At 38.2% G+C, this 25,610-nt stretch overlaps 6 protein-coding genes across 6 annotated transcripts; 2 read left to right on the top strand and 4 right to left on the bottom strand.

Annotated features, from left to right (window-relative positions):
- Nucleotides 1-4: 4 nt before the first annotated feature.
- On the bottom strand, nt 5-910 carry LOC146647812 (uncharacterized). Its single transcript, XM_085390424.1, has one exon. The coding sequence runs from the start codon at nt 856-858 to the stop codon at nt 100-102; it is 759 nt and encodes a 252-aa protein (XP_085246550.1). The 5' UTR covers nt 859-910; the 3' UTR covers nt 5-99.
- A 1,043-nt stretch (nt 911-1,953) lies between these two features.
- On the bottom strand, nt 1,954-6,245 carry yipf1 (Yip1 domain family, member 1). Its single transcript, XM_085389646.1, has 10 exons — nt 6,113-6,245; nt 5,789-5,934; nt 5,519-5,673; nt 5,355-5,435; nt 5,169-5,256; nt 4,893-5,009; nt 3,934-4,100; nt 3,573-3,755; nt 2,880-2,959; nt 1,954-2,583 (listed from the first exon to the last, which is right to left on the bottom strand). Exons 2-9 carry the CDS (start codon nt 5,820-5,822, stop codon nt 2,900-2,902), a joined length of 885 nt encoding a protein of 294 aa, XP_085245772.1. The 5' UTR covers nt 5,823-5,934; nt 6,113-6,245; the 3' UTR covers nt 1,954-2,583; nt 2,880-2,899.
- A 147-nt stretch (nt 6,246-6,392) lies between these two features.
- On the top strand, nt 6,393-9,628 carry lrrc42 (leucine rich repeat containing 42). Its single transcript, XM_085389645.1, has 7 exons — nt 6,393-7,070; nt 7,162-7,293; nt 7,367-7,488; nt 7,613-7,698; nt 7,779-7,892; nt 8,999-9,083; nt 9,161-9,628. Exons 1-7 carry the CDS (start codon nt 6,682-6,684, stop codon nt 9,448-9,450), a joined length of 1,218 nt encoding a protein of 405 aa, XP_085245771.1. The 5' UTR covers nt 6,393-6,681; the 3' UTR covers nt 9,451-9,628.
- Nucleotides 9,629-10,831: 1,203 nt separating this feature from the next.
- Nucleotides 10,832-15,376, bottom strand: tmem59 (transmembrane protein 59). The gene is made up of 8 exons (XM_085389724.1): nt 14,636-15,376; nt 14,308-14,413; nt 13,980-14,074; nt 13,536-13,688; nt 13,330-13,402; nt 13,068-13,191; nt 12,820-12,937; nt 10,832-11,579 (listed from the first exon to the last, which is right to left on the bottom strand). Exons 1-8 carry the CDS (start codon nt 14,789-14,791, stop codon nt 11,427-11,429), a joined length of 978 nt encoding a protein of 325 aa, XP_085245850.1. The 5' UTR covers nt 14,792-15,376; the 3' UTR covers nt 10,832-11,426.
- A 242-nt stretch (nt 15,377-15,618) lies between these two features.
- tceanc2 (transcription elongation factor A (SII) N-terminal and central domain containing 2) lies at nt 15,619-17,354 on the top strand. Its single transcript, XM_085389725.1, has 4 exons — nt 15,619-15,819; nt 15,896-16,037; nt 16,307-16,500; nt 16,817-17,354. The coding sequence occupies exons 1-4, from the start codon at nt 15,721-15,723 to the stop codon at nt 17,003-17,005; spliced, it is 624 nt and encodes a 207-aa protein (XP_085245851.1). The 5' UTR covers nt 15,619-15,720; the 3' UTR covers nt 17,006-17,354.
- Nucleotides 17,355-17,463: 109 nt separating this feature from the next.
- cdcp2 (CUB domain containing protein 2) lies at nt 17,464-20,913 on the bottom strand. Its single transcript, XM_085390141.1, has 6 exons — nt 20,847-20,913; nt 20,290-20,637; nt 19,534-19,875; nt 18,194-18,547; nt 17,900-18,078; nt 17,464-17,769 (listed from the first exon to the last, which is right to left on the bottom strand). Exons 1-6 carry the CDS (start codon nt 20,911-20,913, stop codon nt 17,464-17,466), a joined length of 1,596 nt encoding a protein of 531 aa, XP_085246267.1.
- Between the last annotated feature and the right edge of the window lie 4,697 nt (nt 20,914-25,610).

Consider the following 25,610-nt stretch of genomic DNA (forward strand, 5'->3'; position numbering starts at 1 on the left):
CAGCTTTAAAGTTGTGTCTCATTTTACTCTGTCATTATGTAACATTAGTCCAGTAATTAGTTGCCATCTCAAGTGCAGAGTCAGTAGCTGTCAGTGAAGTCAGTTCTGTATTCCTTTAGCTTCATCATGCACGAAAGCTTTCTTTCCGTGACTATAGCCGTTTCCGTAAGATGGGAAACTGTGTTTATCCAAAACAGTATTTTTGTCACTGTCCCGTGAAAATGGCTTTATCTCAAAAGCATTGGCTGGAAGCTTTTGAGTGGAACTGATGGACATGTCGGTTTGAACTGCTTTATGGACGGGTGGCTTCAGTCCAGGTTTCTGTATTATTGCAGGGAGGGCAAGCTGTTCCCTCTGGGACTTCTTGTCTTCCCACAACTTAAGCAGACGACGCTGGTTATTTGTCATATCCTTGAGATTTTGCTGCAATGACTGTACTTGATCCTCTAAAAGTGTTTTAGAGGTGACTGTATTTGCCAACTCTGAGGTCAAGCCATCAATGGTCAGACTCAGTTTTCCAGCCTTTTCCACCAGGGAGTTGCACTCACGTTCTTTTTCATGCAAGTCATTGATTATGTCCTTGGTGGTCTTTCCATTGAACTTAGGGCTGCACTCAAGTCCAATTTCAGTACGAAGAGCCTTCACCTGTTTCCTCAGCTCCCTGTTGTCCAGAGCCAGAGTCTTCAGTTTCTGTTTCATAGCCTCTGTTGAACGCATCCTTGACTCATACTGCCTGAGCTTCTCTCTGAGAACGCTTTCTTTGTGCATGGCATCGTCCCTTTCTTTCCTGCATTTCTCCAAAAGTTTCAGCATCTCAAATTTGGACACTTTTTCACCTTTGCCATTTGAAGTGGCCATCCTATGGAAAGGTCTTCAAGTCACAATATATATGTCTATAGCTATAAAAAATAATTAAAAGGCATTCCCCAAAAATGAGAACAAATAGCAAATCAAGTCCTCCTGTGTTGTGCTGATAAATCTACAAGTATGTGCAGCTGTCTAGACTTCTGAGACTGAGGCAGGTGACATTCCTCCAATAGGGTTACCTGTTTGACAGGCAGCTCCTGTGTAACTCAAAGCTGGGGCTAGAATGACCATTAATTAGGACGCCACCATCCCTTTGACAAAGGTTCAAGTGACACTTTTTTCTGTTTTGTTAATTAATCAAAAAAAACGTAGCTCTACTTAATTAGTGGAAATATTAAGCATAGTCTTTACGTAGGTTCACTGAATGTAAAGTGCTGACCACACACCGTGTGCCTGCATGTGGTCAGCTTTGGATATATACTGTGAGATTTTCCACTGCGGGTGATCTGCGAATCCAAACGGTGATACGATAGATTCTATCGGTTTGCTCGACCACGTGACAGTTTAGATGGTTGAGCTGGAAAACGGTAGCAGCAGCTCACTTTTAAAGTTAATCTCTTTGAAATGTTCATCTTATACCTATTAGTTACAATCTCTTCTTTAAATATTTAAAATTTCCAATTGTTGACATGTATTGGAAAACAAAGTAGTTAGAAACCCAAAGAAATGAGTCACGTTGCACATGGACGTGAAAGCCGGGGTGACTCAAGGCTGCCTAAAATGAAGAATCACATGAAGTATTTTAAGCACTCATCCAATGCAACCACCCAGAGTTCAGAGTATGACTGTTAGATAGAAAGCACTTAGACATACAAAAAAGTGCTTGTATGAATGGGTGAATTAGATATGTTGCATAAAGTGCTCTGAGTGCTCAAGTTGAGTAGAAAAGCACTATATAAGATTTAGTATTTAATTAATATTAACTTTTGACCTATGACACCTGAGATGGATATAAATTTTCTGCAGGCATGACAAGAAACAATTAGGCAACTACTTATGTTATATAATATAAGGAAACCTGTCTCAGTTTGTGTTAAAGATCTGCAATGAACTAGAAATATAAAACAATGACATTCAAATACAGCATTTCCCACAATAACCATGTTTTATTTTCTCCATGAATCAATAAATTCCACACTTCCGATCAAAAACATTACCAAATTAATTCCAGAAACACTTACATGACCATTTAAAAGTTTAGCACAGGTCTTTGGCATTAGTTGGGTGGACTTGTAGAAACTTAAGAGTAACGTACAACAGCTCCAAGTGTAATAACGCTAGTCGTTGGTTAACACACCATATCTATAATTGTTTACACAGAAAATTCTGTTTACAAATGATTCATTTCCCATTATAGGAATATAAAAATACATGCCATCGATGCTGTCACCAGTTATGAAATGTGTTGTTATAGAAATATTTAAAAATGTAACTTAAGTATAAAGGTCATACTAAAATATACCTTTTTTGTTATTTTAAACCATACTCCATTTATATGCATAAAGTTTAGAATCCAGCACCCGTAAAAAGAAAACAAAACCCACACGCTTGCTATTATTGTGCATTTTCAGATGTCACACAGCTGATCCAAACACGCACTCAGGATACAGGGGTTGAGGTGTTAAGACCGGATGTACGAGTTCAGGTGAAATTCAGACGTTGCATGACTTCATCAGCACAGCAACTTGATTCTCTCTAATAAGGCAACACGAGAGCCTGCAATTTCAAAGAAAAAAAGAAAAAGACAAAAAGGGGATAACACTTGCCTTGGCATGGCAAAATCATGTACAGGAAGTCCTGTGTCAGATTTAGTAGGTCAAAATGACACACATGTGAGCCAAGGCTCCAAAAATGGGTCAATAATGTATTAAAGTCCTCCTTTGTGACACTACTGAGTGTAAATATGCAAACAACAAATGAAATAAACACAATGTAGATACATATTATAAATACATATCAGATTTTCAGTGTATATGTAAAAGCTTAAAAAGCTTCTGTGTCACTATTGGTACCTCGAGACAATGCAAGTCTTTCATGTCGTCGAATTTGTTGGCTTTACCGTCTTGTTCCCTGGAATAGTAAAAAAGTAGGTCTGCAAAAGAAAACCCAAATGAGTGAAAAAAAGTGTCAAAGAACTTGTGCAAAGGAGTACTGGCAGGGCAAAGACATGTTATGAGAAACTGGTAAGCACGAAATCCAAACTGTGAGTAGGTGTGAAGCAAATGTTCAGGGGTAGAGAAAAGAATACAGGATTTCTGGAAGCCATTCATCTTGTTAAGTGTTCAGACATGGCTTAGTTTGAAGACTAATTACTTCAATGTGGTGGGACATATGATATCCCTGAGGACCGGACAGTATTCATGATAGGAAGTTTACTAGAAGCCCTTTCTCACACCATGTAGTAATGTAGTCATAGTTTCCGCTGAAACACATCTCCCCAGAGGGATTCAACTTGACACTATAAAGTATATTTGTTTCCCAAAAACCCACAGAGGAGTCAAATGCCAAAATATCAGTGTAAGTGATCGGATCTGTGAATGGCGAATGGAGAGGTGGGTTCAAAACTAGGCCATGCTGACATCACAGAGGATAAATTAGAAAGAGTCAATCATTGTTATCTAAATCCAGATGGATAAGCGTTATGAAATAGATGGATTAGCACAAATACTATTTTGTCATTAAATATCAAAAGTAGCCATATTTACCTTACAACCAACAGCCAGCAGGATGTTGAGCAACACAATCACAGACAGGAATGCTATCATAACTCTGGGGTGGTCATCTCTGACTGCAGGCCAGAAAGTCAAAACCAGTACTGAGCCAGAGAGGCAGAGTGCCACCACAATGGTGCACCAACTCAGCCAGTTAAAGGGGAGAATCCACAGAACCTTGATTTAGAAAATAAAGTTAAAAAACTAGAAACCAGCAAATCATGTAATTAAATATGCATCTGCTTTTAGGGGGTTATATAAATGCCTAAAATTTAGTATAGTGCTTCATTTGTTACTACTACTTTAAAATGAATAAACAAAACACAAGACAAAACAAAAAAACAAAATTTCTTACCACTGCAGGTATATATATTGAAAGAGAATAGCCGTACACACAGACAATCTCCATAAAGGCATATGACACCAAGTTCACCATTTTATTGTTTCTCCATAGCAGAAAACCCCAGACGGCAAGAGGCACTAACCAAGCATAGCTGAAGATTATTGCTGCAGCAATGGTTACTGGAAAACATAAAGAATCAAAACTCAGTGTGAAATGGCTGTTTCCCTCCCATATTTAATGTAAACGTGTATGAGAGTAGGGCTGTTCGATATAACGATATATATCGGGTGACGATATAAAAAAAACGTCTATCGTTTCATTTTACGCTATCGTTTGTTTCGTGGTGTCGCAAAATAAACTGTTTACGGCAATTTTTTTTCATCGCTTTGATCATTGATGGTTTTGATGGTCACTATAGTGGCTATATTAATTTCTTAAAGTTCTCTCTTTCTCTCATATTTAATATAACCACACTACTGGCCTGTTTGTATGCGTTGTCGTTAGCAACAACGATGATAAAACCATCGCTTGTCCGCTCTTTTATTTTCCACATAAACCTTTCACAGTAAAGCTCAAGATCCTGTTGAGACTTTTTAAAATAAACTGAATCACGTGAACGAGTATGCAGAGTGTTTACGGATGAGAAGCAAAAAAGAGGAGTCAGGCGCTAAAAAAATAAACCACAGACTCAAACGTTAGAAGACGCCGTGTAATAAATACTCACAAATAAAACGGCGGCCGTTACAACTTATGTCTAAAAATGTATCGTTTCATGCATTGGTTAAAACACTCGACTCCAGGTAAAGGACGCCCAGCTGGAAACACTTCACGCAAGTCGAGCTCCCCAAAATTCACAGAATTTTCAGAAAATGTAAAATTTTTGTGATTTATATCGGGACGATAAATGTCTCATATCGGGATAGATTTTGGTCATATTGAAAAGCCCTATATGAGAGTGAAGAGGAGCAAACCTTTTCGAAACTCTGGGGTATATTTGTAGTCCCGATCGCCTTGGTGGGCCAAAAAGTTGGATATGTTTCCACTTATGGCAGTGGCAAACACAAGAGTGGTGCAAATCCAGAACGGTCCTAAAAGCAGTTGTTACACACATGTAAGTTGTTTCCTTATTGGGGGTTTCCATGAAAATAGCATTTACCAATAGAATACAACATCAAAGAACAATACACCTAGTGTCATACAAAAAAAATCTGATTGAGACATATCTGTTAAAACTATGAAGAGCTAACCATAGAGATCAGGATTTCTACGGAGGTAGACATTAATAAAGTTCTTTCTGGGCCATGGCATCATTGATCCAATTATCCTTTCCTTTACCTGAAAGAAATATTAGAAACCACTAAATATGGAATCTGATGAGACCTAGCAAAAATGGTGCCAAAAAGTCAGTGGATACATTAGAAAAAAAAACTTACATGATGGGTCTCGATGTCAAAGAACCTTTGGTAGTACTCAAAAGACCAAAAAGAGGGACTTTTCTTTTGCCCTGAGAGAAGCTTAAATTCAAGGATTTGGTGGAAAAATTAAATTAAATCTTAAAAGTTAATAAAATATATTAAATTCAAAGGCTTGTCCTAACCTCTGCCTGGTCATCATTGGCAAGTGGATCCTCAGTATCAGCTTCAGTGGAGAAACCAGTCGCAGTGCTTTGCTTAGGCTTCACATCTTCATCATCGATGCTGATGGTAGTTGCATCTCTGTTGGCTTCCAACAGATCGCCAGCTTCGTCAAATTCTAGTTAGTTGACATGGATTAATGCAAAATGTCAACGATCGCTTCTTGTGAGTTTAAAGTTTTCACAAAAATAAACAACTACATTTCCATAACACAGTGGAAGATTGACACTCACCCTGAAATTGAAACGGATCATTTTTCGACGCCATTTATAAAGATTCGAAGAGCGAAGTCCGTCTCAAACGCACAGGAAATTAATTGTCACACAAGGGCAACAACTTAACCTCAGGAAGATATGGGGAATGTTTAAGACTTCGCACACTATAACCAATAAAGGAAAAAGACGTTATGAGTTAGCTGAGTTAGCTACCAAGTTCTCACTTAGCAGATCATCAACTTTGACAACTATGTAAAATCTGATTAAGACAGAAAAACAACCATTAAAAGTATCAGTCTTTTTAAAATATGTTTTAGCTATCATCTTTGGAAAATCAATTACCAAATTATCCTTCCAAACCCATAAAAATCACTTAATTTCTGCCGTATACGTTGGCACTTCCGGGAGCAGGCTCGATCAAGGATGTAAACAAGACTTCTTCCTAAACATTTTCAAAATAAGGGTTTGGATTTTTTTTTCATTTAAACTACTACTTGGTGAGATCCTGAGAGGTTCATTATAAAGTATGTACACGTTTTCTCATATTACATTCTTGTTACTTAGAATACGCAATTTGGTAAGAAGTTCCTAAAAAAACAAGCATTCGTTGTTAACCATCTTTTACTTTGAAGTGAGCAGGCACAGCTGCCAGTAACTTGCTTGCACTGTAGGAACCGCGGCTACCGTAGGAAACCCGGAATATTTGTCATAATGCATACAAGTAGTAAAGCAAATGCCGTAAAATGTGAAATATTTGGAGCAAAAAAGTAGTAAAAGAGTTTTACTGCAGGGTTTGGGTGTCCTTTTATACTAATTTTAGCCAAGGACATGATACTATTTAATAGCTAGCTTGTGAGCTACTTCGAGTTTTTGCTGACTTAACGTGCAGCCCTTAATAGTGCGACCTTACTATGGACAATAGCACCATTTATGTCCGAGAAAGAGGAAGTCTTCGTCGTGTCAGTGACATAGTCCTGGCACAGCCAAAGCCAGCGTTATCGTGCAGAAGGACAAATCCGTTTGTGCCCAGAAAAGAGCATTTTATATTCACCTACAATGAAGAGGGAAGTCTGCGATATACCACAAAATCTCTCTTTGACATCACTTTGTTGTTTGTAGTTGACAATATTCATCATGTAGACTCTCTGATTGGCTTCCCTGAGCAAATAGGTGATAAACTTTTTGTAGCAGCTGAGGAAAATCGTGTATTCTTAAACCCAGAAATTTCTTCAAAAGCCCTGCAGTTATTCAGTGATGCATATGGAAGCATGGTACTTGAATCACTGTGTTTACGAAACAGGTGAGTCGGACTGCCACCAAAAAACTGCGAGGTTCCTTTTCTTCTTTACCACGGACAGCTAGCATTTGTTGTTCCTCTTTTATTTCTGCAGGTTTCCACTTCTGCACGAGCGAATGGATGAAATAAAAACATTTCATAATTTGAAGTCTCTGGATTTGTTTGGCTGCAAACTGGGTGACAATCATGAGCTTTTTCAACATCTAACATCCACCTCACTGGCAAGGTATTGCATTCCTAAATAAATTACATGAAAGATTTAATAAAAGCTGTTGCTAACATTTTTTTTCCCACTCTAGGAGCCTGATTCAACTTTTCATCGGTAGTAACAGCCTGTCAGATGCTGGCCTCCAACGACTGACCGCACCTATCCGTATGATGCACAAGGGACTGGACTGTCTTCAGCTTCTGGATATTTCCTGTTGGTTACCAAACTATTAGTTGATTTCATGGTGATGGCACAAATACCATCCCCTCCAGATTTGAAGTATTCAAAACTCACATCATTATAAAATTGTTGATCAGCTATAATCTGTCATTTCCAGACAACAATATCTCAGAGAGGGCTCTCGAATACCTCACATGTCTCCCAAAACTTGCAAATCTTGATGTATCTGGAACCAGTTTGAAGGTATAACATCAATAGTTGTGTGTAACACTTATCTGTGGCTCATTGTTATACTGACATCTAAATGTAATGTATACCTCTAGCTTGGCACAGGATTGAAGGCAACAATGTCGAACCTGTTAGGACTAATTTATTCTGAGAAACCACTGGCTGCCTTTGATCACTCAAGATGCAAGACAGAAGGTTGGGCTGAACAGGTAAGTATGTTTAAATGCGGATTTGACATTGATAGAAGAATAGAGTAGTGGTCAGATGTTTACATAAACTCATTATGGGTATGATGATGGTAAAATATTTCCCCCCCAAGGTGGAATCACTGTATTGTACACATCTTTAATAACTTTAAAAAACATGTACATGTTTGAATTTATTCTGGAATTTCTGTATTCCATTCATACATACAGCCTCACCAACATTTGGTTAAATGTCCCTTAGCAAGTTGCACCTCAACCAAAACCAATTTTGATTTGTGTTTGGGAACATTGTCCTGTTGGAACACAGTTGTTTGCAAGCTTTAACCGTCTAGCTGTTGATTTGAGGTGGACTTTTGGAGGTAGTGCTCCTTCATTATTTAAACCACTTTGTGCAGTGTACTAGTACCACTGGCAGCAAACAGACTCAAAGCATAATGCTACCACTGCCATGCTTTAGAGTTGATACAGTGTTCTTGGGTTTGAAAGCCTCACCTTTATTTTTCCAAACATACCTCCTGTCATTGTGGCTAAATAGTTCAATCTTTGTGTGGTCTGAACATAAAAAAATTCTCCAGATGGCATTTGGTTTTGTTCATGTAGGGAGCAGAAAAATTCAGTCCTCCTTCTTTCTTAGTCAGCACCGTCTTGGTCCATAGCCATTTAAAACTTCCTTCAGTGTGGACCGTGATGCTGGTGTTACAGTCGTTTCCAGTTCAAGGCAGCCTTGGGTATTGGTAGTTTCTGGGTTGTTCCTGAATATCTTAACAAATTTAATTTCATCTGGGGGCGACAGTTTGATCAAAGCACCATTGTTTCAACTGATGATCTTGGAATCTGCAGTTCTTTAGAAATGGCTCCAAGAAACCTTGGAAACTTTTGTAAATCCACAATTCTTCTTATATCTTCATTGACTTTCCCATTGTTCTGCTGATGGTCAAGTCAATGAGTGCTATAAAAACATATTCTGTTTTACAGCTCAAATAAATAATTAAAAGCTCAGAATAACCTGAAATTCATGCCATGATGAATGGATTTAAACTTCTGATCACAACTGTTTTTTGTTTTTTTAAATAACAAGTGTCAGGAAGTAATGTTTGGCATGTTTTCAGGTTGTAAACCAGTGGGAAATGAATAGCTCACAAATGCCAAAACAGAAAAAAGTTGAAGACTCAAGAACATCGGCACTTCGTTTTTGTAAGTTCATATTTACACAGCGATGGCCTATTTTTAAATAAATAATTGGACACTTTTAAAATTTGTTTTTTCTGTAGTTGGCAGGCAGAAGTTTGTCAGAACGGTACTGAATGCAACACCTCTGACTCATAAGAGCACGGAAGAGGATAAGAGTGAGAGACTCCATTTCTACAGACCGGCGAACAATGACGTAAGAGAAAAACAGGTTCCCTCCAGGACAAATGACTTAGAGAATCCCTGCCATGATCCCAGAAAAAGGAGGCTTCAGTCGGAAACGTGTGACACTTCAAATGAAAGCCCTCCGGGAAAATGTTCGTCCTCACCAACTCTTACTGCAGAGGACATTGACTTGTTGAACAGCTATTAAGGCATGCGTCCAAACTAGCACGCAGGTTGAAGAGCTACTTGAACATGTCAATGAATAGGTTGCCTTTAGACTCAAGGGAAGGAAGATGGTTTCCACTGGTTATAATACAAAAATGTCTTTTGGGATTAAATTGATAAGGTTTGTATATTTTTTAACAATAAAGTATTGTTTTTGCATTCGTCTTCTTTATTATCCATTTTATTGTTCAACAGTAACTTTAAACAGGACAAGGTGGATTATTGTCCTGGGCCTAATCTTGGGGATGTGTTTGGAAGAAATTTTTGCTCATGGGTCCTAGCAAGAACTTTACTTTTCTGGACTTTACACAGTGCAACTCAACTCAAAGGTTCTGGTTTGTTATGGCAGTGGGGGGTGATGACTTCAGGCTTTAAGCAGAGATGATGAGAAGGCTTCACCGGTCTGGGAAACCCACTTCTTTCAAATTAAGCAACCCTAGATTCTTCTTTCATTTTCAAACTTGGAAGTCCATGCGCGACTGGTGCTGATTCAACTTAAATCACTTCGGGCGATTTATATTGATGTTGCACACATTTCTTTAATGCCACAAAAGGTTTTGTCCAACTTTTTTCATGTAACTGCAGAAATACTGCCCCAGACGTGTAAACAGACTTTGATGTGTCAAGTCTGTGCAGTTCCCCCCCTAAAATCAAATTATCACACAGAAAACCTGGAGGCACGGTCATTTTTCAATGTAGAAAAATGGTACATGTTCCACAGAGAGGGAGCAGCAGATAAATTTGGTTATGATTTTTCCCCTTATATTCACCACGTAATTGTCTCTTGAGATGTCTTCTAGGACATTTTATTGACAGGTCTTTCTATAATGTTTATAACATCAGGTAGCTAGAAAATTGCTTTAGGAGGCCAATGGTAAAGTAGTCATACAAGCAAATGTTCAAATAAACTTGGTATCTGTTTTTTTTTCCCCTCTGCAGTTGTAAAGCTGTGTGAAGGCGCATTACTTTACACGCGGCCCATCATACAATTTTTAACCTCATAGCAGAGATTGAAGATAAACACTAACACAGGAAGTGTTAGCTACTCTCAGTTTTGCCTCAGAGTTTTTATAGAGCCATTCTAGAAAACAGTGAGGTGTAGCAATAAGCGATCAAAAGAAAGTTTTGCATGTCTTGCACTACATAAAAAGGCAACATTGTGCCCACTACAATGTACTGTCAGAGATGCAAATTAGACCACTGCAGTTAAATGTAATTACTGTGGTATAATAAAAAGTAAAATCTACCTGTGTAGTTGTGTGAAGGCATTGAGCAAGAGTTCTACGACTCCTTTTGCAAACTATTATCTATTGCAATAGGAGTCATATGTTGGCATTTTAAACTTCAAGAACAAAAAACAGACATTAGATTCACTCTGTATTTAATTTGACTTATGATAAGAAGAGACAACAGTTAAGCAGGAAGGACTTACTGTTTGTACCATCACTATCAATTTATATAAAGAGCAGAGAATTTTGCTGTAAAATTCAATATCGTTAGGTTATCACCCCAGTAGAAACATAAAAGCAAACAGGGTAAGTCTGCAGTACCACCACAACCTATTTTATCAAAAGTTAACGGTTTGGAAGAAACTTGCATCACTTCAAGTCACAAAGAGTTAATTTAAACATTCAATAAAGTAAGCACACGAATAGAGAGCTAATGCACACCAAAATTGCAATAAACCCCCCAAAACCTAGTTGACTTGTACTGCTGTCACTGTGCTATAATGCCTCAATTATGCCAATATACAGAAAAACTATCACTCCAACTTTAAAAGCTACGATTGACAGGAGGCAAAAAGAGAAAAAATAAAAAAATAGGGGTGGAAAAAAAAAGTTCTGCAAGTAGTGAGACTCTGAAAGTAGTGACTTAAGACTACAATCAGGACAGGTCTTAAGCCAAAGGATAAAAATCAACTTGAGATTATACATAAAAGAGAATAACCCCCTTTGGGTTCTAGATGTTAGACTGCCCTAGGTTCACTTTGGAAGGGAGTGGTCCAGCCTCCTCTTCTGATCCATTGGAGGTGATGATCAGCAGGGAGGATGCTGGATATGGAATCAGTTTCTGTTCTTTAATGTATTCACTGTCTCCATAGATGCTTAATTTCTGAAAGAAAAAAAAAAAAAAAAAAAAAAAAAGGAAATTTTTTTTAAACATCGTTTTGATGATTCTTTTTTTTCCTGTCAACACAAACCTCATTATTCAAGGAATTCTTTAAAAAACATTTTTGCCAGCCACGATCTCTAAAGCTTCCATATTGTTTGGTCTATATATAAACCAGAAGTGTCAAAATGACTGTTCAGGAAATAACTTCAGCCCAAATGCACACACCAAGCCCACCCGCTATTTGTAAGGTGCCCTTTGTCTGGTATTTTTGCTGGTATTCTGTTCATTCAGTCACTTTTTTGCCCGTGTTAGTCTAGTAAGGTGGCTATTACATTTCTTGAGACCAGTCTTTGGTGATACAGAGTGAAGCATTTTGAGTATGCGACCAATGCAGACATGCTTGCATGCACTTCTCTAAAACACACAATGATGGTACGCGCAGGCAGAATACTGACTGGCTGAAACATCTGCTTGAAGGGAGCAACAGTGGCATTTGGCACAAAATGGAAGAAGTGTATATACACTGTATGAAAAAGTATGCATAAGAAACTGAATTAAGCAGAAGTGGATATCATATTTTCTTGTTTTTAAACAGTGTTTCTCTTCACTGTAAAGAAGCCATTTGTCTGTTATGATTTCTGTGTTCTCTGCAGCTCTGCCACCAGCTGTCGTTGGAGACAAAATATTTTGATGCTGCCCCCTGGTGACAGTACACTGCTATAACATGAGGATAAAGGTCCACGTAGCTCCTTGAAGACTCCACAAAGGACTGGCACACATATAAAGCATAAAGACGAGTTGGAAACAAAGAAATAGTCCTTTGGTATCATTCTGTGCTGCCACATTATAATGGGATTTATTACATATGAATGACATGTAGATTTGTGCAATTACTCTGCAGAGGGCTCTGGAAAGGGCATAATTTGAGAATCCTCATTTTAGAAATACTGGTTGGGTGATTTTGGACAAGACTGGCATTTCCAACCTTTGTGCCAAGATATGCTAGTCACCTCGTAGCTGTAGCTTCATAATTACTATGCAGATGGGAAAGTGGAACCAAGTTTCTTATTTAACTTTGCAACAGCACAATAAGCAATTATCCATTTAAAAATAATTTATACGGAGTATAAAAACAGAACTACAGCAACTAAATTCACACATAGCAGATACGCCCAGATTAAGCTTGTGTGCTAAACAAACTGCTGTAAACCACTTAAACAAACAAGAACAGATATCATACCTCAGCAGGTACATACTGATCCACAGCAGTTGCCACAGTGGCACAGCAGATCCAGATCAGGACAAAAACAGACAGGACCAGAGTTGTGGTAAGGATCCACCCCGGTAGCCAAGGATTCCTGAGGAGTAAAGGATAAGTATCAAGGTTATGTAGCTGCACAAAGGCAAGACCCTCAATACCATTAATATCCTGTTCAAGTTAAGTAACAGCACCTCTTGGACAATGTAGACAGAAATGTGCTAACCAACCTTGAGAGAGAGCTGAAAAGATTGTATTCGTCATTATAGGTGTGGTCCCCAGCCATGTCTCTGTCCCTCTCCTGGATTAAAGTGCGTTCGTAGTCCTTAAATACAGGGCTGCTCAGTCCAGGAACTTGAAAACAAGAAACCAAACTCAGAAAGATATTCAGTGATGTCTGCCTTAACCTAACACATTCTTTGAGATCAAAACTACTTTCGTCCTTAACTAATTACTTTATTTATTTTTTAAGAGGATGAATGAAACTCTTACAGCTCTTCTGAGGTTCCTCTTTAACATATTTTTCCAGTTCAAACTGGGAGAAGAACTTGATTTCAGGTACAGCCTGTTAAATATAGGGCAGATTTTTATTTATTTATTTTTCCTAGTCATTTTGCTCCATTACATTTGCACATTACCAGGGTGAAGTGCATTGTTTTGCATCTGGTAGATTAGGGGGTTGGTTTTCTTTTACTTACCTGGCAAATGATGACTTTGCCATCATCAGCCTGGAGGTAAAAAGTCCATGTGGAAGTGATGAAGCTGTGGGCCTGACTCATTACATCATCCCAGAAACCTCGGACCAAAGTCAATGGGTACAGAAGGTGAATCTTAGGCATCATGCTCTCCAACTGGGGGGAAAAAACAAACAAACATATTGAACAAAGGATTATTTTAAAAGTGGGAGCTGAAGTGCAACAAATACAGAATCAAGAGAGATCAAACAGCTGACCTAAATGAAAGCTGCATGCTCCAGTACCAAAGCCATCCCTACAGTAAAGTTGCAAAAGCAATTTCAAGTCTCTGCATTTAAACTTTAGTTAAATGCATTCACTGAATCTGAACTAACTATGAAAAAAACTACTAATACTGCAGATGGTTCTGTGGAAGCCACTGCGTGAATGCGTTATACACAGTCATACCTGCTTATTTCGCTGCTCAGCGAAGGGGAGCTGATTCTGACAGCCCAGGTTGCATGCATACTGCTCATCAGACTGGGTGTAGGCTTCGTGACAGGCTGCAGAAGTTTGAAAGAGGTGAGCGATAACAGATGATAGAGCCAACAGATCAAACTGGATTGTGGATACAGAACAAAGAGTCTCTAGAGCAAGCTTACACCATGGAACTGGATGTATTAAAACGGAAGCAGATTGTAAGAAATACTTTATTGTTACGAGCATAGCACGTAATTAGTTAGCAAACCTCTTCGACAGCACAGCTGTGAATTAACTGGGTCAGTGCATAGCTTACTTGATTCACACTCGGATTTGGTCTGATTTAAATCTTCGCTGTCACGGACAAACTGACAAATGGAGAACAGGCGGCAGCCTCTCTGACAGGCATATAGTTCTTCCTCCTGTACAATAAAAAACAAACGGGAGGACCAGTTGAATGACTCGACAAACAAGGATATCCAGCTGAAAGATGACGCACTTTCAAAACTTGTCCTTCACAAACAATATTCGCTGAAGAAAAATGCATTGCAAAAAAGGAAAAAACACACGCTTGTCCACTTATTAAACGCAAAAGCTAGCTAATGGTAGCAGCAGTCGCTTTCCTTTTCAATATGACAACTTACCCGAGGATAGGTATGCAAACTGTATGTCATTTCACATGATTTATGGCAGGACGCAGTGTTTCCCAAGACGCTGTCAAATACATCTGAAGATACTAAGGTGCCTGCGAACAGGACGGCGAGTCCCAAAGTGCAGACAATTGAGGAAAGAGACCCCATTTCGCCTGCCAAAACCTAAACAAATAACACGATCCTCTTCCTCGTTCTCCTTATCGGGTTGTGTTCTCGCGGGAACTTTATCTCGCGCGAGACTTTTTTCAGAGTTTGCTAAATTTAAGGTTTGCTAAGTTTAAAAACCCTAAAATCTTGTTTGGAAAACAATGTTCCAACATGAGAAGTTCTGTTTTGTATTCAATGTAAACAGTTTGTGTTTTCCGTCTTCTTTTTTTCTTTGTAAACTATATCCACAAATACTCAACAATAATATTTTGACTAAAAAACCCCTAAAATCCTAACAGTAACAATAATCAAACAATAAATAGTGGAAAAAATCAATGTGTTCATTTGTATTGTTTTCCGAAGCAAAAATAATAAATAAAAAAAAAAGACTGATATCCGAAAAGTCAGAGAGGAAGATAAGGCCAAATTATTCAAAAGACATTTTACTGAGAATACCAGCGATTATACTAATATAATAATAGTATTATATTACTTTAAAATTAATATTCATATTATACAAAAACGTTGGTCATTTATTTACTGAAATTTTGTACACGAGGGCTTCCACATCTTTCTAATCTGCTGAAGAGATTCATTGTTTCCGAGTGTACGTAAAGGCAACATTGCCACTGCTATTATTTACCATAGCCATCCAGCTACTGTTAGCTCTATCAAAGAGATTATTTATCGCAGTTGTAGCGATAATATGGAGCTATCCTTTAGTAGACTATAGCGGAATTACATAATTAACACTGGCAAAGCATTTATTCAGTTAAATTTGGCTTGAGTTAGACAACGTTACCCGAAAGGCAAAAAGTAGCTGTTAGCTGAACCACGTAGGAAATCGGCTTCTTTTTAGTCAAACTGTTGTATTAAAATTTGTCAATCTCATTCTTTCTACAAAGGAGCTTCCTGGCTTGCCTTTGAACATGGACAAGTTTGTAGTGCGGCTTCCTAAGGGAGACGCACCTAAAAAATCGAAGACAGACGAAAAGGTGTACAAACAGACTACAATTGAATCTCTACGGGTAAGACATTAGGCATGCATGTATTGTGTGTTAACGCATTTATGTAGTAATTGCTTGCCTTTTGTGTTTCGTAAAGCGAGTGGTTGTTATTGAGGACATCATGCGTTACAAGTCAATGCTGGAGCTGCCAGAACAGAGCAAAGACAACCTGCTGACTGCCCTGAAAGAGCTGAGTAAGAAGGTCCCTTCCAAAGAGGTGCTCAAGTCCACGAAAATAGGTAAACACAATTTTTAATAACTCTTTATACAGATGGGCTGTCGTTAGAAAGTCATTTAAGTTTCCATTTTAGTTCAAAGATTGCACAACCAACCTTTATAACACGAATAACAGCTTACATGTGAGCTGAGTTTGCTTTTACTCTCTTATTACATGAGAATTATAACTCTGAAGAGCAAACCACTCATTAAAACAGTGTTCTCCTCATAAATGCCAGGCCAGTCAAATTCACAATATTCACATACGTAATCAAAACATCTCTCTGCTAAGGTCACACTGTCAACAAAATGCGAAAGCATCTGGATCCCGAAGTAAGTTCAATGGCAGCAAAGGTTTACACGGACTGGAGGACGTTCATCGAGGAGAATTCCAATAAGCCATCCATTGAAGTGCGCTCGGACAAACAGTCTGAAGGACTCAGGAGCAACGCTAGAAGGCTCATGTCTGAAGCACTAGAGGTCAAGGTAAGATGGAGAATCTCAGGGCAATCGTGAAACATGGCTTTAGAAAGATTTATTTTTTTTTATTATTTTCGTTTCTTCCCGTTTCCTTCCTTATCATGTTACATGTTGAATGTAAGCCTGAAAATCAGCATATATGATTTATTGATCGCTGTTTACGAGTGTATTTTAACTTATGCACATTTATTAATTTAAAATATTCCATTCCCAGCACTGGCATGTTCTTTATAAGAAGTATCTGAATGCTTGTTCATCTTACAGCTACTTGTTGTCTGTCTGACTCATTCCTGAAATATTTCTGTTCATCTTTCACCTACAGGAAGATTCTGGTCTTATAGACAACATCGAGAGGGAAGTGTTTCACCAGAGCTCCCGACTGGTCAGCACTTCATACAGACGGACTGTTAGAGCACTTGTGTTTGCCTTCAAACACAACCCTGAGGTCAGAACTCAGGTGAAGAACAGCACAATAGCAGTCAACAAGCTGGTCTTTAAATACAAAAAATAACAGAATAATAAACTATGTAGAGCCAGCTGTATATGGAAAATAGTTTTAATACAATTGGAGAAGGATTTTATGCACACATTTTTTTACATTTTATTTTTATTGTTTTCTTGATTTTCTGTAAAGAAGTTTAAAAAAAATCTTTTTGTGGCACATCAGTAGCCTAGCACTTTTTGCAACTGCACATGAATCATTGTAAAGAATACTGTAGGTGATGATATTAATGCTATTCCTTTTTGTAATGTAATAATGTAGGCATTCTTTTTCAACAGGTGCATTGTTTTTTTGTCTTGTAAATGAACATTTTTATACGAAACATGATTTAAAGCATGACAACTTAAGCACTGGAGTCCTGTCTTTGATGAAGAAGAGCTAATATAATCACATACATATATATACACACACATATATACACACACATATATACATACACACATACACATATATATATATATATATATCTAAAGAAGCACTAGCCAAACAATAGCTATAACCATGAGAATAACAGCCAGAACACAAATGCTAATAAAGACAATATCGCTCAAATCATGAGGCTCAGCTTCTGGATCCCCTTCACTGCCACTGCTACCATTGTCAGTTTGCTGGGCCTGCTCCTCCAGACGACGCTCCTCTGCAGAAATGATGGACACTGATGCTATTTTCCGCAGGGCATCGCACTGCAATTTATATTCTTGTACATTTTCCTGCTTCCCATCAGAGAAATCAATGTAGAGTTTGTTTACAAGCATGGTGATGTTCCGATGTTTCTGTAAGGGATCATTAGATACAGTATTAATAGAAGCAAGTCGCAAGTGTCTGCAACAATTGTTTAGCAGTTTAAATAGGGCAAATTGCTGCCTATTATAGTGTGCCAGTAAATGAGAACATGTTAGTCACCTGGCTGGCAGTACCACAGTCGACAAACTGAGCCACTATCTTGTATGAAGTGGTCGTTAACTGCGCTGTACAGGTCGGGTTTCCTAAGTAGATGCTCTCACGGTCCAGCTGAGGTAAGGACTGCTGGGGTATCACAATGGTGAATTCTGATCTTGTGCAGCTAACATTTACAGGCACCACTTGGATTGAGGAAAAAAAATCACACTTTTTAAGAGCAGCATAAGAATGATATGGAAAAAGTTAACAAAAAGATATTTTAGAAGTTAATCATACGCCTGTACAAGGAATATTTACCTCCCTGATAAGAAGCGGTGAATCCTCTGTGTGCTTCATTTCTGTCTGTGCTGAGCACGACCAGCAACTTGTTGCCCTTTGAGACGAGAGAAGAAGGATGCTCCCTGCCACACCAGCGTCCCATCAGAGCGTCCATCTGGCTATTCCCATCATAAACTGCGACAGAGTCATAGTCGCACTCATCTGATAAACTGTTGCGGTCCTCCAAGTCCATTAAGGGGAAGAAGAGTTTGATGCGGTAGCCTGCGGCTAGAGTGATGCTCCAGTGGCAGTTAATGTTGTTTGGGTAGATGTTGGGGAAATTTGGGCTGCTAAAGTTGCCACTCACATGAGACAGCACCTGCTGGCACTCACCTATTAAAGTACAGCCAATCAGATAGTCATTTGGATTGCAGATGTTAGCTTGCTGCACTGCGTTCATTTTATGATTGGCTTTTTTTGTACTTCATCCTCTCCATGCAGCCTCATGTAAGTCTCGGACTAAAAGTTTATGTTTAAGATCCTGGTCACTGTGTCTGGCAAATAAATTTTAAATGGGCAAATGACATTACCAGAGCCTCCTCCAGATGTTCTGTTTAACTCCCACAGACCAAAGACATGTTTATATGACTGATTTAATCAGTGACTGTAAGTTGGCTGCGTGTGTGACTATTAGAGTGTGTGGTTGTCTGCCTCTCTGTGTTAGATCTGTGATGGGCTGGGGGTTATAAATGGCATTTATACAGGTGTCTCTTCAAGTTTTTTTTTTTTTTTATCCTTTTTGCCAGCTGGCTTATGCTCAACAAGGTCAAATGGGCACAGTCTGTGAGCAGCTTTCTAAAAGTTACTCTGCAGTTTCGACTGAACTCGAGTGTCCCTAGACCAGTCAAGGACCTTCACATTTGTGTTTATGATGGTGGTGTTTACCCAGTTTCTATGAAAGAGGATTTTTTTCTTTGCAACTGAAATGCTTCTATTTGATCAGATTGTTAGGGTATATTGTTTCATGCTCTTGATATCTCCTGTGGCTTGTTTCAGTCGAGCTGCAATACCTTTAGCCAATAATAAAATCCATTGTTCTCTGTTTTTTAAAATCCAACATTCTCACAAAATGTTCCCTGTTGATCTTTAGCTTTTTGAAATAGATTTTTTTGTGGGTTTCAAGATAGATTTTCTGTTCTGTGAGTGAACAGAAGTTTTTAAACATAATTTGCTTTAGGTCGAATGTCAAATTGTTGATAATTGAAAAAAAATTACCTTTAGGTTTCTGCATTTACACCAAAAACATGAACACTCAAGGAGAAAAAATACAAAAGGACTTTGCATATTGATGTGAGAAAGCCGAAATCAAATTCACCTACCTGAATAATAGTAGGCCTTGAACCCACGTCCCCCAATGTTGAAGTCAGACTTGAAGACTACGAGAAGTTGGTTGGAAGTAGTGATGATGTTGGGGGGTTTATCTGTCCCACAGTATTTACCCAGATGCCGGTGGGTGACTGTTGGGCCGTCAAACAGGGCTACAAAGTCAAAGTTACATCCTTCATTGTTTTCCAGCTGGAAGTCCAAAAACACCAAGGTGACCACACTTGTGTTAGACACATGGATGGCCCAAGAGCAGTCGGCATTGTTGCTATACTCCTGGGGGTAGCCTGGGCTAGAAATTACTCCAGATAGTCCAGTCAGGACTCCACCACACATATCTAGAGAAGAAAAAATGCAGATTTAGATTTGCATTGGAAATCACATGCACGCTTTCTATTCAGTGTGCTGCATTTTTATAGCTAACTGTTAGTCCAAAGTTTAGGCAACAATTCAGGCATTTCTAGTCATGCTAATAGTTCTGCAACTTTTAGAAAAGAAAACAGTAACTAAATTGTAAACACGATAATATTTTCACTGTGAGCATTATGGTTTTGTGAAATTTGCCTCATCTACGCAGCCACTAGGATCCGTATGAGCTCTAATTGAATATAATATACAATATTTAAGTGAGGTCAAAACCAAGAAATTTCACTTACAAGACACGACTTAAACTGTCTAAACATGGCCGGACAAAATCAACTCAAGTTTTGGCCAACTATCCCTGTCACATTGCATTAAGTGTAACAAGCTACCTTTTCTGTAGCCAACAGTGAAGCCCCTGTAGGCCACATGGCGGTCTGAATGAAAGATGATGGACATGACATTCCAAGAAGAGGTGAATTGAGGTGGAGAGATGTCCCCACAAAATGTCCCGAGGAGGTTCCCTTCATCCTCAGATATGCCATTGTATATTTTAATGTAATCATAAGCACAGCTTGCGTGGTACTCCAGCTCAAAGTAGTGGAAAGTGAGGAGGACAGAGGAGCCCTCTGCTACCACAATTAGCCAGGAACAGTGTGTGTTGTAGGGGTATAGGCCTGGGAAGTTTGGGCTGGAGAAATTGCCAGATGGAGCAGAGAGGATTCCTCCACATTTGACTCCTTATAATGACAAAAAATAAACAAAACAAAACAGAAAAAACATTTCATTTCAGTTCAGAGAAAGAAGTCATGGTTCACCGTGAAAGTGTATTACAAGCTGACATTGAACAATTGGATCCCACCATTCTCTCTATATACAGTACCTGCAAGATAAAGCACTCCCATGAAATTTAAGCATTGCTCCATCAAGATAAAGAATGGCAACTCACCTTTTTTAGAATCAGCCTTGTCAAAGAGCAGTACTAAATGAATCAGTATAGTCACCCTGAGAGTCATGTTGTTATTGCTGATTTGGCTTTTGTCACACCCCAGCTACAATAACGGCAGAAACGCACAACGGCAATGTCAGAGCGCACAGCCTTGAGACATCAGCAGCGGTGCCTGTAGAGGTAAGAGGACTTTGAAAAATTCATCCGTAGCCTGAATGAGTAACCTGATAGCTGCCTAGGCCATGCTTTGCCTTTCCGCTAAATTTTAATGACTGATATCCAATGAGCATGAGTGGCTTGTCAGGACACTGTTTGGAGAGATGTTATACATTTTTAATGACACACACACACACACACACACACACACACACACACACACACACACACACACACACCCCCCCCAGTACACTAAACACCAGCTGCAAATGGAGTTAATAAAGAGGTAAGAAGGAGAGAAGGATGATCGTATTTGTCACTAATATAAATGGCTTCATTAATGTGACGTGAAAGAAAAGATCCCACAGTCACAAAGTAATAAGGGCACTGTGCAGGCTTTGTGTTTGTTAAAGCAGCTTAAGCATGCATTTGCATTTTAATGCACTTGAGTATATATAATGAGGTGAAGCGCAGAAATAGTGTTTATTGTTTCTGTTACTACTGAGGTTCACACCTGCAGCTTCTGTTTGAATAGTCTCATTGTACCTAAGCACAATTTTTAAAACAATGGGTTTCAGGAGGACGAGAACTTTATCATATCAAATCTTTTATTCTCAACAAATGCTTCATAATTGCTTTGTGGCAGTTCTGTTCATATAAGTTAAAGGGCTCATTTTTTGTGTAATAATGTGCTTGTTTTAAATTCAAACAAACACAGACTGTGCCACTGCACTGTATCTGATGAGTAAGGTAATTTTCCTCAGAAAATGCAAACCTTTTTAATGCAAATTCTGTTTATACTCTAATTTCTGTTTATGGGAAGAGTAATGCGGCGACTCTCAGACAGAGATTTTGTGGTATTTGCCAAACGCCAATCATATTCCATGAGTCATTCCTTCTGTTTTTGCAGCCTTATAGCCGAGCGGTGGAGACACATGTAGACAGTAATCCTGAGTCAATGTGATTGCACAGCAGACAGGGAGATAAAGTACTCTTAGTAAAAGCCTATTCTTCAAATAAATGTTTACTATTCCAGCAGTGCCGTGAAGGCAAGGCTTTTAGATTGAGCGTGTCTAATAGCTTCAGTGAGCAACACTAATTCCTAAAGAAACCTGCTAGATGGTGCTGTTACACTGTGAAAATAAAGTGAAAATCAACACTGGGTTTTAAAAAGTCATGTCAAGCTCTAAGCTGAAATAAATAAGAATGTGATTAAAATCAGTCAAGTGTTTTTGCACAGGGGTTCCTGGAACTAAAATGAACCGCCTTGCCTTTGAATTTTAATTCTGAAAGCTTGTCATTGTTCAAGGATGTGGGTGCTGGGCAGTAGTGAAATGTGTTTCTGAAAGATACCGAGTGTTTAGAGCAATTAAATCACCTATTAGCAAGTAAATACTATAAAAAACAAAATGGTTGAAACTGAATTCCCGCAGAATAAAAATGAACTTCAGTCGCACAAAAGCAGACGTTTGACTGAAGAGTTTAATTCAATGATTTAGTTCCAGAAATGCATGAAAGGAGTGTTAAAATTATATTCAGGAACATTAAAAAAAAGAAGCAATTTTAGTAAATATCAGAAGTGGGTGGTTATTTAGACATTTGGCAGTTGTGAAGAGTGGATGCTGTTGTTGATGGGCACACTCCACAGTCTGTCTAGCATCTTTTAATTGAAACCACACAATGGCAAATGCTATATTTGTGTGTGTTTTACAAAAATCTGTTTACTAAACATGTTTTTCCAAATGAAGACTGTCAAACTCAGCTGTAAGACTATGGTGGTAACTGCTGTTTGTGATGAATGGTTTTTATAGTTTACATAATCCAATTTATATAAGCAGGTGAAAAGTTAAATGGAAAAATTAACAATCATTGTGGGAATCAGGTGTTTCTGTTATGCTGCGGTGGGGCATTTGATGATTGGAGTCCAGCCTTTTCTTTAAAGGGAAGAGTAATTCCAAAGTTATTCTAAGTGATCATTGCATAATGAAACATCTCTATCCTACTTAAAGTGGGCTCTTACAGGATGGCAATGCCACCATAATTGATGGGTATAAAAATGATGTAATCCATATGCTATGGCCTTTAAAGTCATCACCTCTGTACTCAGTATGAGATCTTGACAGGAGTTAGATTGCAGAGACTATGTTGTGGAAAAATTGAATTTCTGCATGTGACACTACATGAAACAGTTAATCACCACAGTTTTATGATATGTACAACTGTATCCAGTGACTTCTTGCCGTAATGTGTCTTTTAATGTCATTTAATGCATGGTATATTTGTAGAGATAAGATCTAATGATAACTTTTGGTGAAACAGTGAGATCAAGGTGCATTAATAATATTTAAATCTTAGAGCTTTACCTCTTGACTTAATGAATATTTTAGATAAAGCAGTGGTGATCAAGCAAAATTAAACAGGGACTTAAACAGGGACACTCCACTACAGCCTTGTACCCTGTAGTCCTGTGCAGTGTTACCTTTCAGCCAGAAATTGTTTTTTTTCTCCATTGCAATGATTTTGTTAACATCTCCACCTTCTCTATACCAAGGACAATACTGATTTGTTATTGCGCCGCCAATTGGGAGAACTCTCAGACTGGATTATGGCCAATAATGAGCTAAGCCTCCCTCTATAGTTATGAGGGCAATGAAATCCGTTATTCGGGTTATGAAACAGAAAGGAGAAGGGATTAACATTCTCCTGGCAATTGTGGCTATACTATCATTACTTAACTGCACCAGATGAGATGAGATTTGTCTTGCTAGTGATAGTTTTTGATATAAAATTAAAGAGTGGAAAAACGCACCACAGAGAATTTACACAGAAAATATGATATATATGATGGAAATTGGCCATATATATATATATAGCCAATATATATATATATATATATATATACCTTGTACTGTATGTCAGTATGATTAGAATAAGAACACTAAACCACTGATAAGATGTTTTTAAACAAATAGAAGTAAAACTTATTGTTAATAGTTACATATTAATATTAGTTACATATTTCAAATTTACCTTAACCTCCACTCCAAATGACAGCCCTGAAATGATATACTATTAGTCTGTCACAGTAAATGAAATGTTATGCCAGCTGAAAAAAAGGATAATAACAAAAAGAATTTAAAGAAAATGTTTAGAGAGGAATGTTGGCGAATGTGCTGACAGAAATGTGAGAAGTACTTAAAGCACAAAACATGTCTCATCTTTCACAATGACCTTATTATTACACTGCACAAAAATAATGAATGCAGTGATTGGTGGTTTGAAGCCTCTACTTGTGAGTAGAATGGGTGCAGTCAGTGAAACCCAAGTTCCTGGTTAAATACCAAATTTGGTTAATAAGCTGTATCCCTGGCCAAGGGTGCGTCTTACAAAGAGTAAATAACATTTCAGTTAAATCCTAGAATTTCACTCACCTAAAACATAAACACATATCTCCTATAAAGGTTGGCAGATGGTTGCATTAAACCAAAAAGCACAATCCAGTTTAGTGACTCATATTAGCTGAGGTGATGACTAGCAAACAATTAAAGGGTTAAGCATCCGCCTCGTGGGTATATCTCTTGTTCTGAATATTCTCTTATTCCTCGACTGGCACACAAAGCAAAATAAAGGAGGCAGGACTGTACTGAGAGCCTAGAGTGTCCGGTGTGACTGGGTGGTAATGGCAAATGGTTTACATGGCTTGAGGCTCAGACAGAAGGGCCCATTACCAGAATTTTGCTTAAGGGCTAGTGAGGTGAGTATGAGCTCTGTTTGAGTTGATGGCATGCTATAATGTTACTGTGTGAATATAAACATCTAAAGTGCCTCGAGTTGCATCTTGAGCTAAAGTCTGTGTAACACTTGTGATTTTAACTGTTACTCTCCCACATATGCACTTGTTTGCAATGTCACTGTGTTTGCACTTTGCAAGTTCTTGGTAACTGGTCATTTTTGCCTCATTTTGTGTTATTTTTATTTGTCATGTAAATTATAAGGTCATAAGGTGAAGAATGGATTGGATACCGCGTTCCCCTTTAGGTCGTTACCATGCTTAGTGGGTCTCATTGGCTTATTCTGTCATTGTCCACTTGGGTCTCAATTAGAGATGAAGATTGTGTTATTGTAAGGATGATTGTTCTCATCCATGCAGCCTCTTCGCATAATTATTTCCCTGTGGTATGTGCCTCAAGAGAAGAAAAACATTGCTTTTAGCATCAACATAATGGATGTGTTCAAGACAACAGATGTTCATTTGAAGTCATGTCAGATGTCACACCACAGAACGATTTATAGTGCTATGTAAAGTAATCATTTCATTTTCTCTTTTTGTCGGAATGTAAAGCAAAGAGCAGGACTGAACAATAAATCTGTGTCACATTCACTGCCGATGGGGGAAAACTGCAATGAAAGAAGAATTTAAAGCAATCCTTTACGTTTTTTATTCTTCCATTACAATAGAGTAATGATGATGGTATCTATTTCACGTGCTAGTAATCTATTTTTTGTGAATATTGAAATTATTCTTGACATTATGTTACAAATAGAATTCCATACTACAATATCTGTCAGAGAAATCATAATTATGTGTTTCCCTAAAAGGTTTTTGGC

Source organism: Rhamphochromis longiceps, linkage group LG18, assembly GCF_057381845.1.
Source record: "Rhamphochromis longiceps isolate RC_006_pf linkage group LG18, R_longiceps_female_GT1.1, whole genome shotgun sequence".
NCBI classification, from domain to species: Eukaryota; Metazoa; Chordata; class Actinopteri; order Cichliformes; family Cichlidae; genus Rhamphochromis; species Rhamphochromis longiceps.

Bases quoted from the DNA above. Each gene is read 5' to 3' on its own strand.
- LOC146647812 (XM_085390424.1), bottom strand. From the start codon at position 858: ATGGCCACTTCAAATGGCAAAGGTGAAAAAGTGTCCAAATTTGAGATG.
- yipf1 (XM_085389646.1), bottom strand. From the start codon at position 5,822: ATGGCGTCGAAAAATGATCCGTTTCAATTTCAGG. The intron at 5,436-5,518 runs GTTAGGACAAGC...CTTGAATTTAAG, and splicing joins CCAATGATGACCAGGCAGAG to CTTCTCTCAGGGCAAAAGAA. The intron at 2,960-3,572 runs GTAAATATGGCT...TTTCTTTTGCAG, and splicing joins TGCTGGCTGTTGGTTGTAAG to ACCTACTTTTTTACTATTCC.
- lrrc42 (XM_085389645.1), top strand. From the start codon at position 6,682: ATGGACAATAGCACCATTTATGTCCGAGAAAGAGGAAGTCTTCGTCGT. The intron at 7,699-7,778 runs GTATAACATCAA...GTATACCTCTAG, and splicing joins TATCTGGAACCAGTTTGAAG to CTTGGCACAGGATTGAAGGC. The intron at 9,084-9,160 runs GTAAGTTCATAT...TTTTTTCTGTAG, and splicing joins AACATCGGCACTTCGTTTTT to TTGGCAGGCAGAAGTTTGTC.
- tmem59 (XM_085389724.1), bottom strand. From the start codon at position 14,791: ATGGGGTCTCTTTCCTCAATTGTCTGCACTTTGGGACTCGCCGTCCTG. The intron at 14,414-14,635 runs GTAAGTTGTCAT...TTTATTGTACAG, and splicing joins GTTTGCATACCTATCCTCGG to GAGGAAGAACTATATGCCTG. The intron at 13,403-13,535 runs GTAAGTAAAAGA...TATATTTAACAG, and splicing joins GCAAAGTCATCATTTGCCAG to GCTGTACCTGAAATCAAGTT.
- tceanc2 (XM_085389725.1), top strand. From the start codon at position 15,721: ATGGACAAGTTTGTAGTGCGGCTTCCTAAGGGAGACGCACCTAAAAAA. The intron at 15,820-15,895 runs GTAAGACATTAG...TGTTTCGTAAAG, and splicing joins CTACAATTGAATCTCTACGG to CGAGTGGTTGTTATTGAGGA. The intron at 16,038-16,306 runs GTAAACACAATT...CTCTCTGCTAAG, and splicing joins GCTCAAGTCCACGAAAATAG to GTCACACTGTCAACAAAATG.
- cdcp2 (XM_085390141.1), bottom strand. From the start codon at position 20,913: ATGACTCTCAGGGTGACTATACTGATTCATTTAGTACTGCTCTTTGAC. The intron at 18,079-18,193 runs GTAAATATTCCT...CCTCAATCCAAG, and splicing joins CACCGCTTCTTATCAGGGAG to TGGTGCCTGTAAATGTTAGC. The intron at 17,770-17,899 runs GTGACTAACATG...GATCCCTTACAG, and splicing joins ACTGTGGTACTGCCAGCCAG to AAACATCGGAACATCACCAT.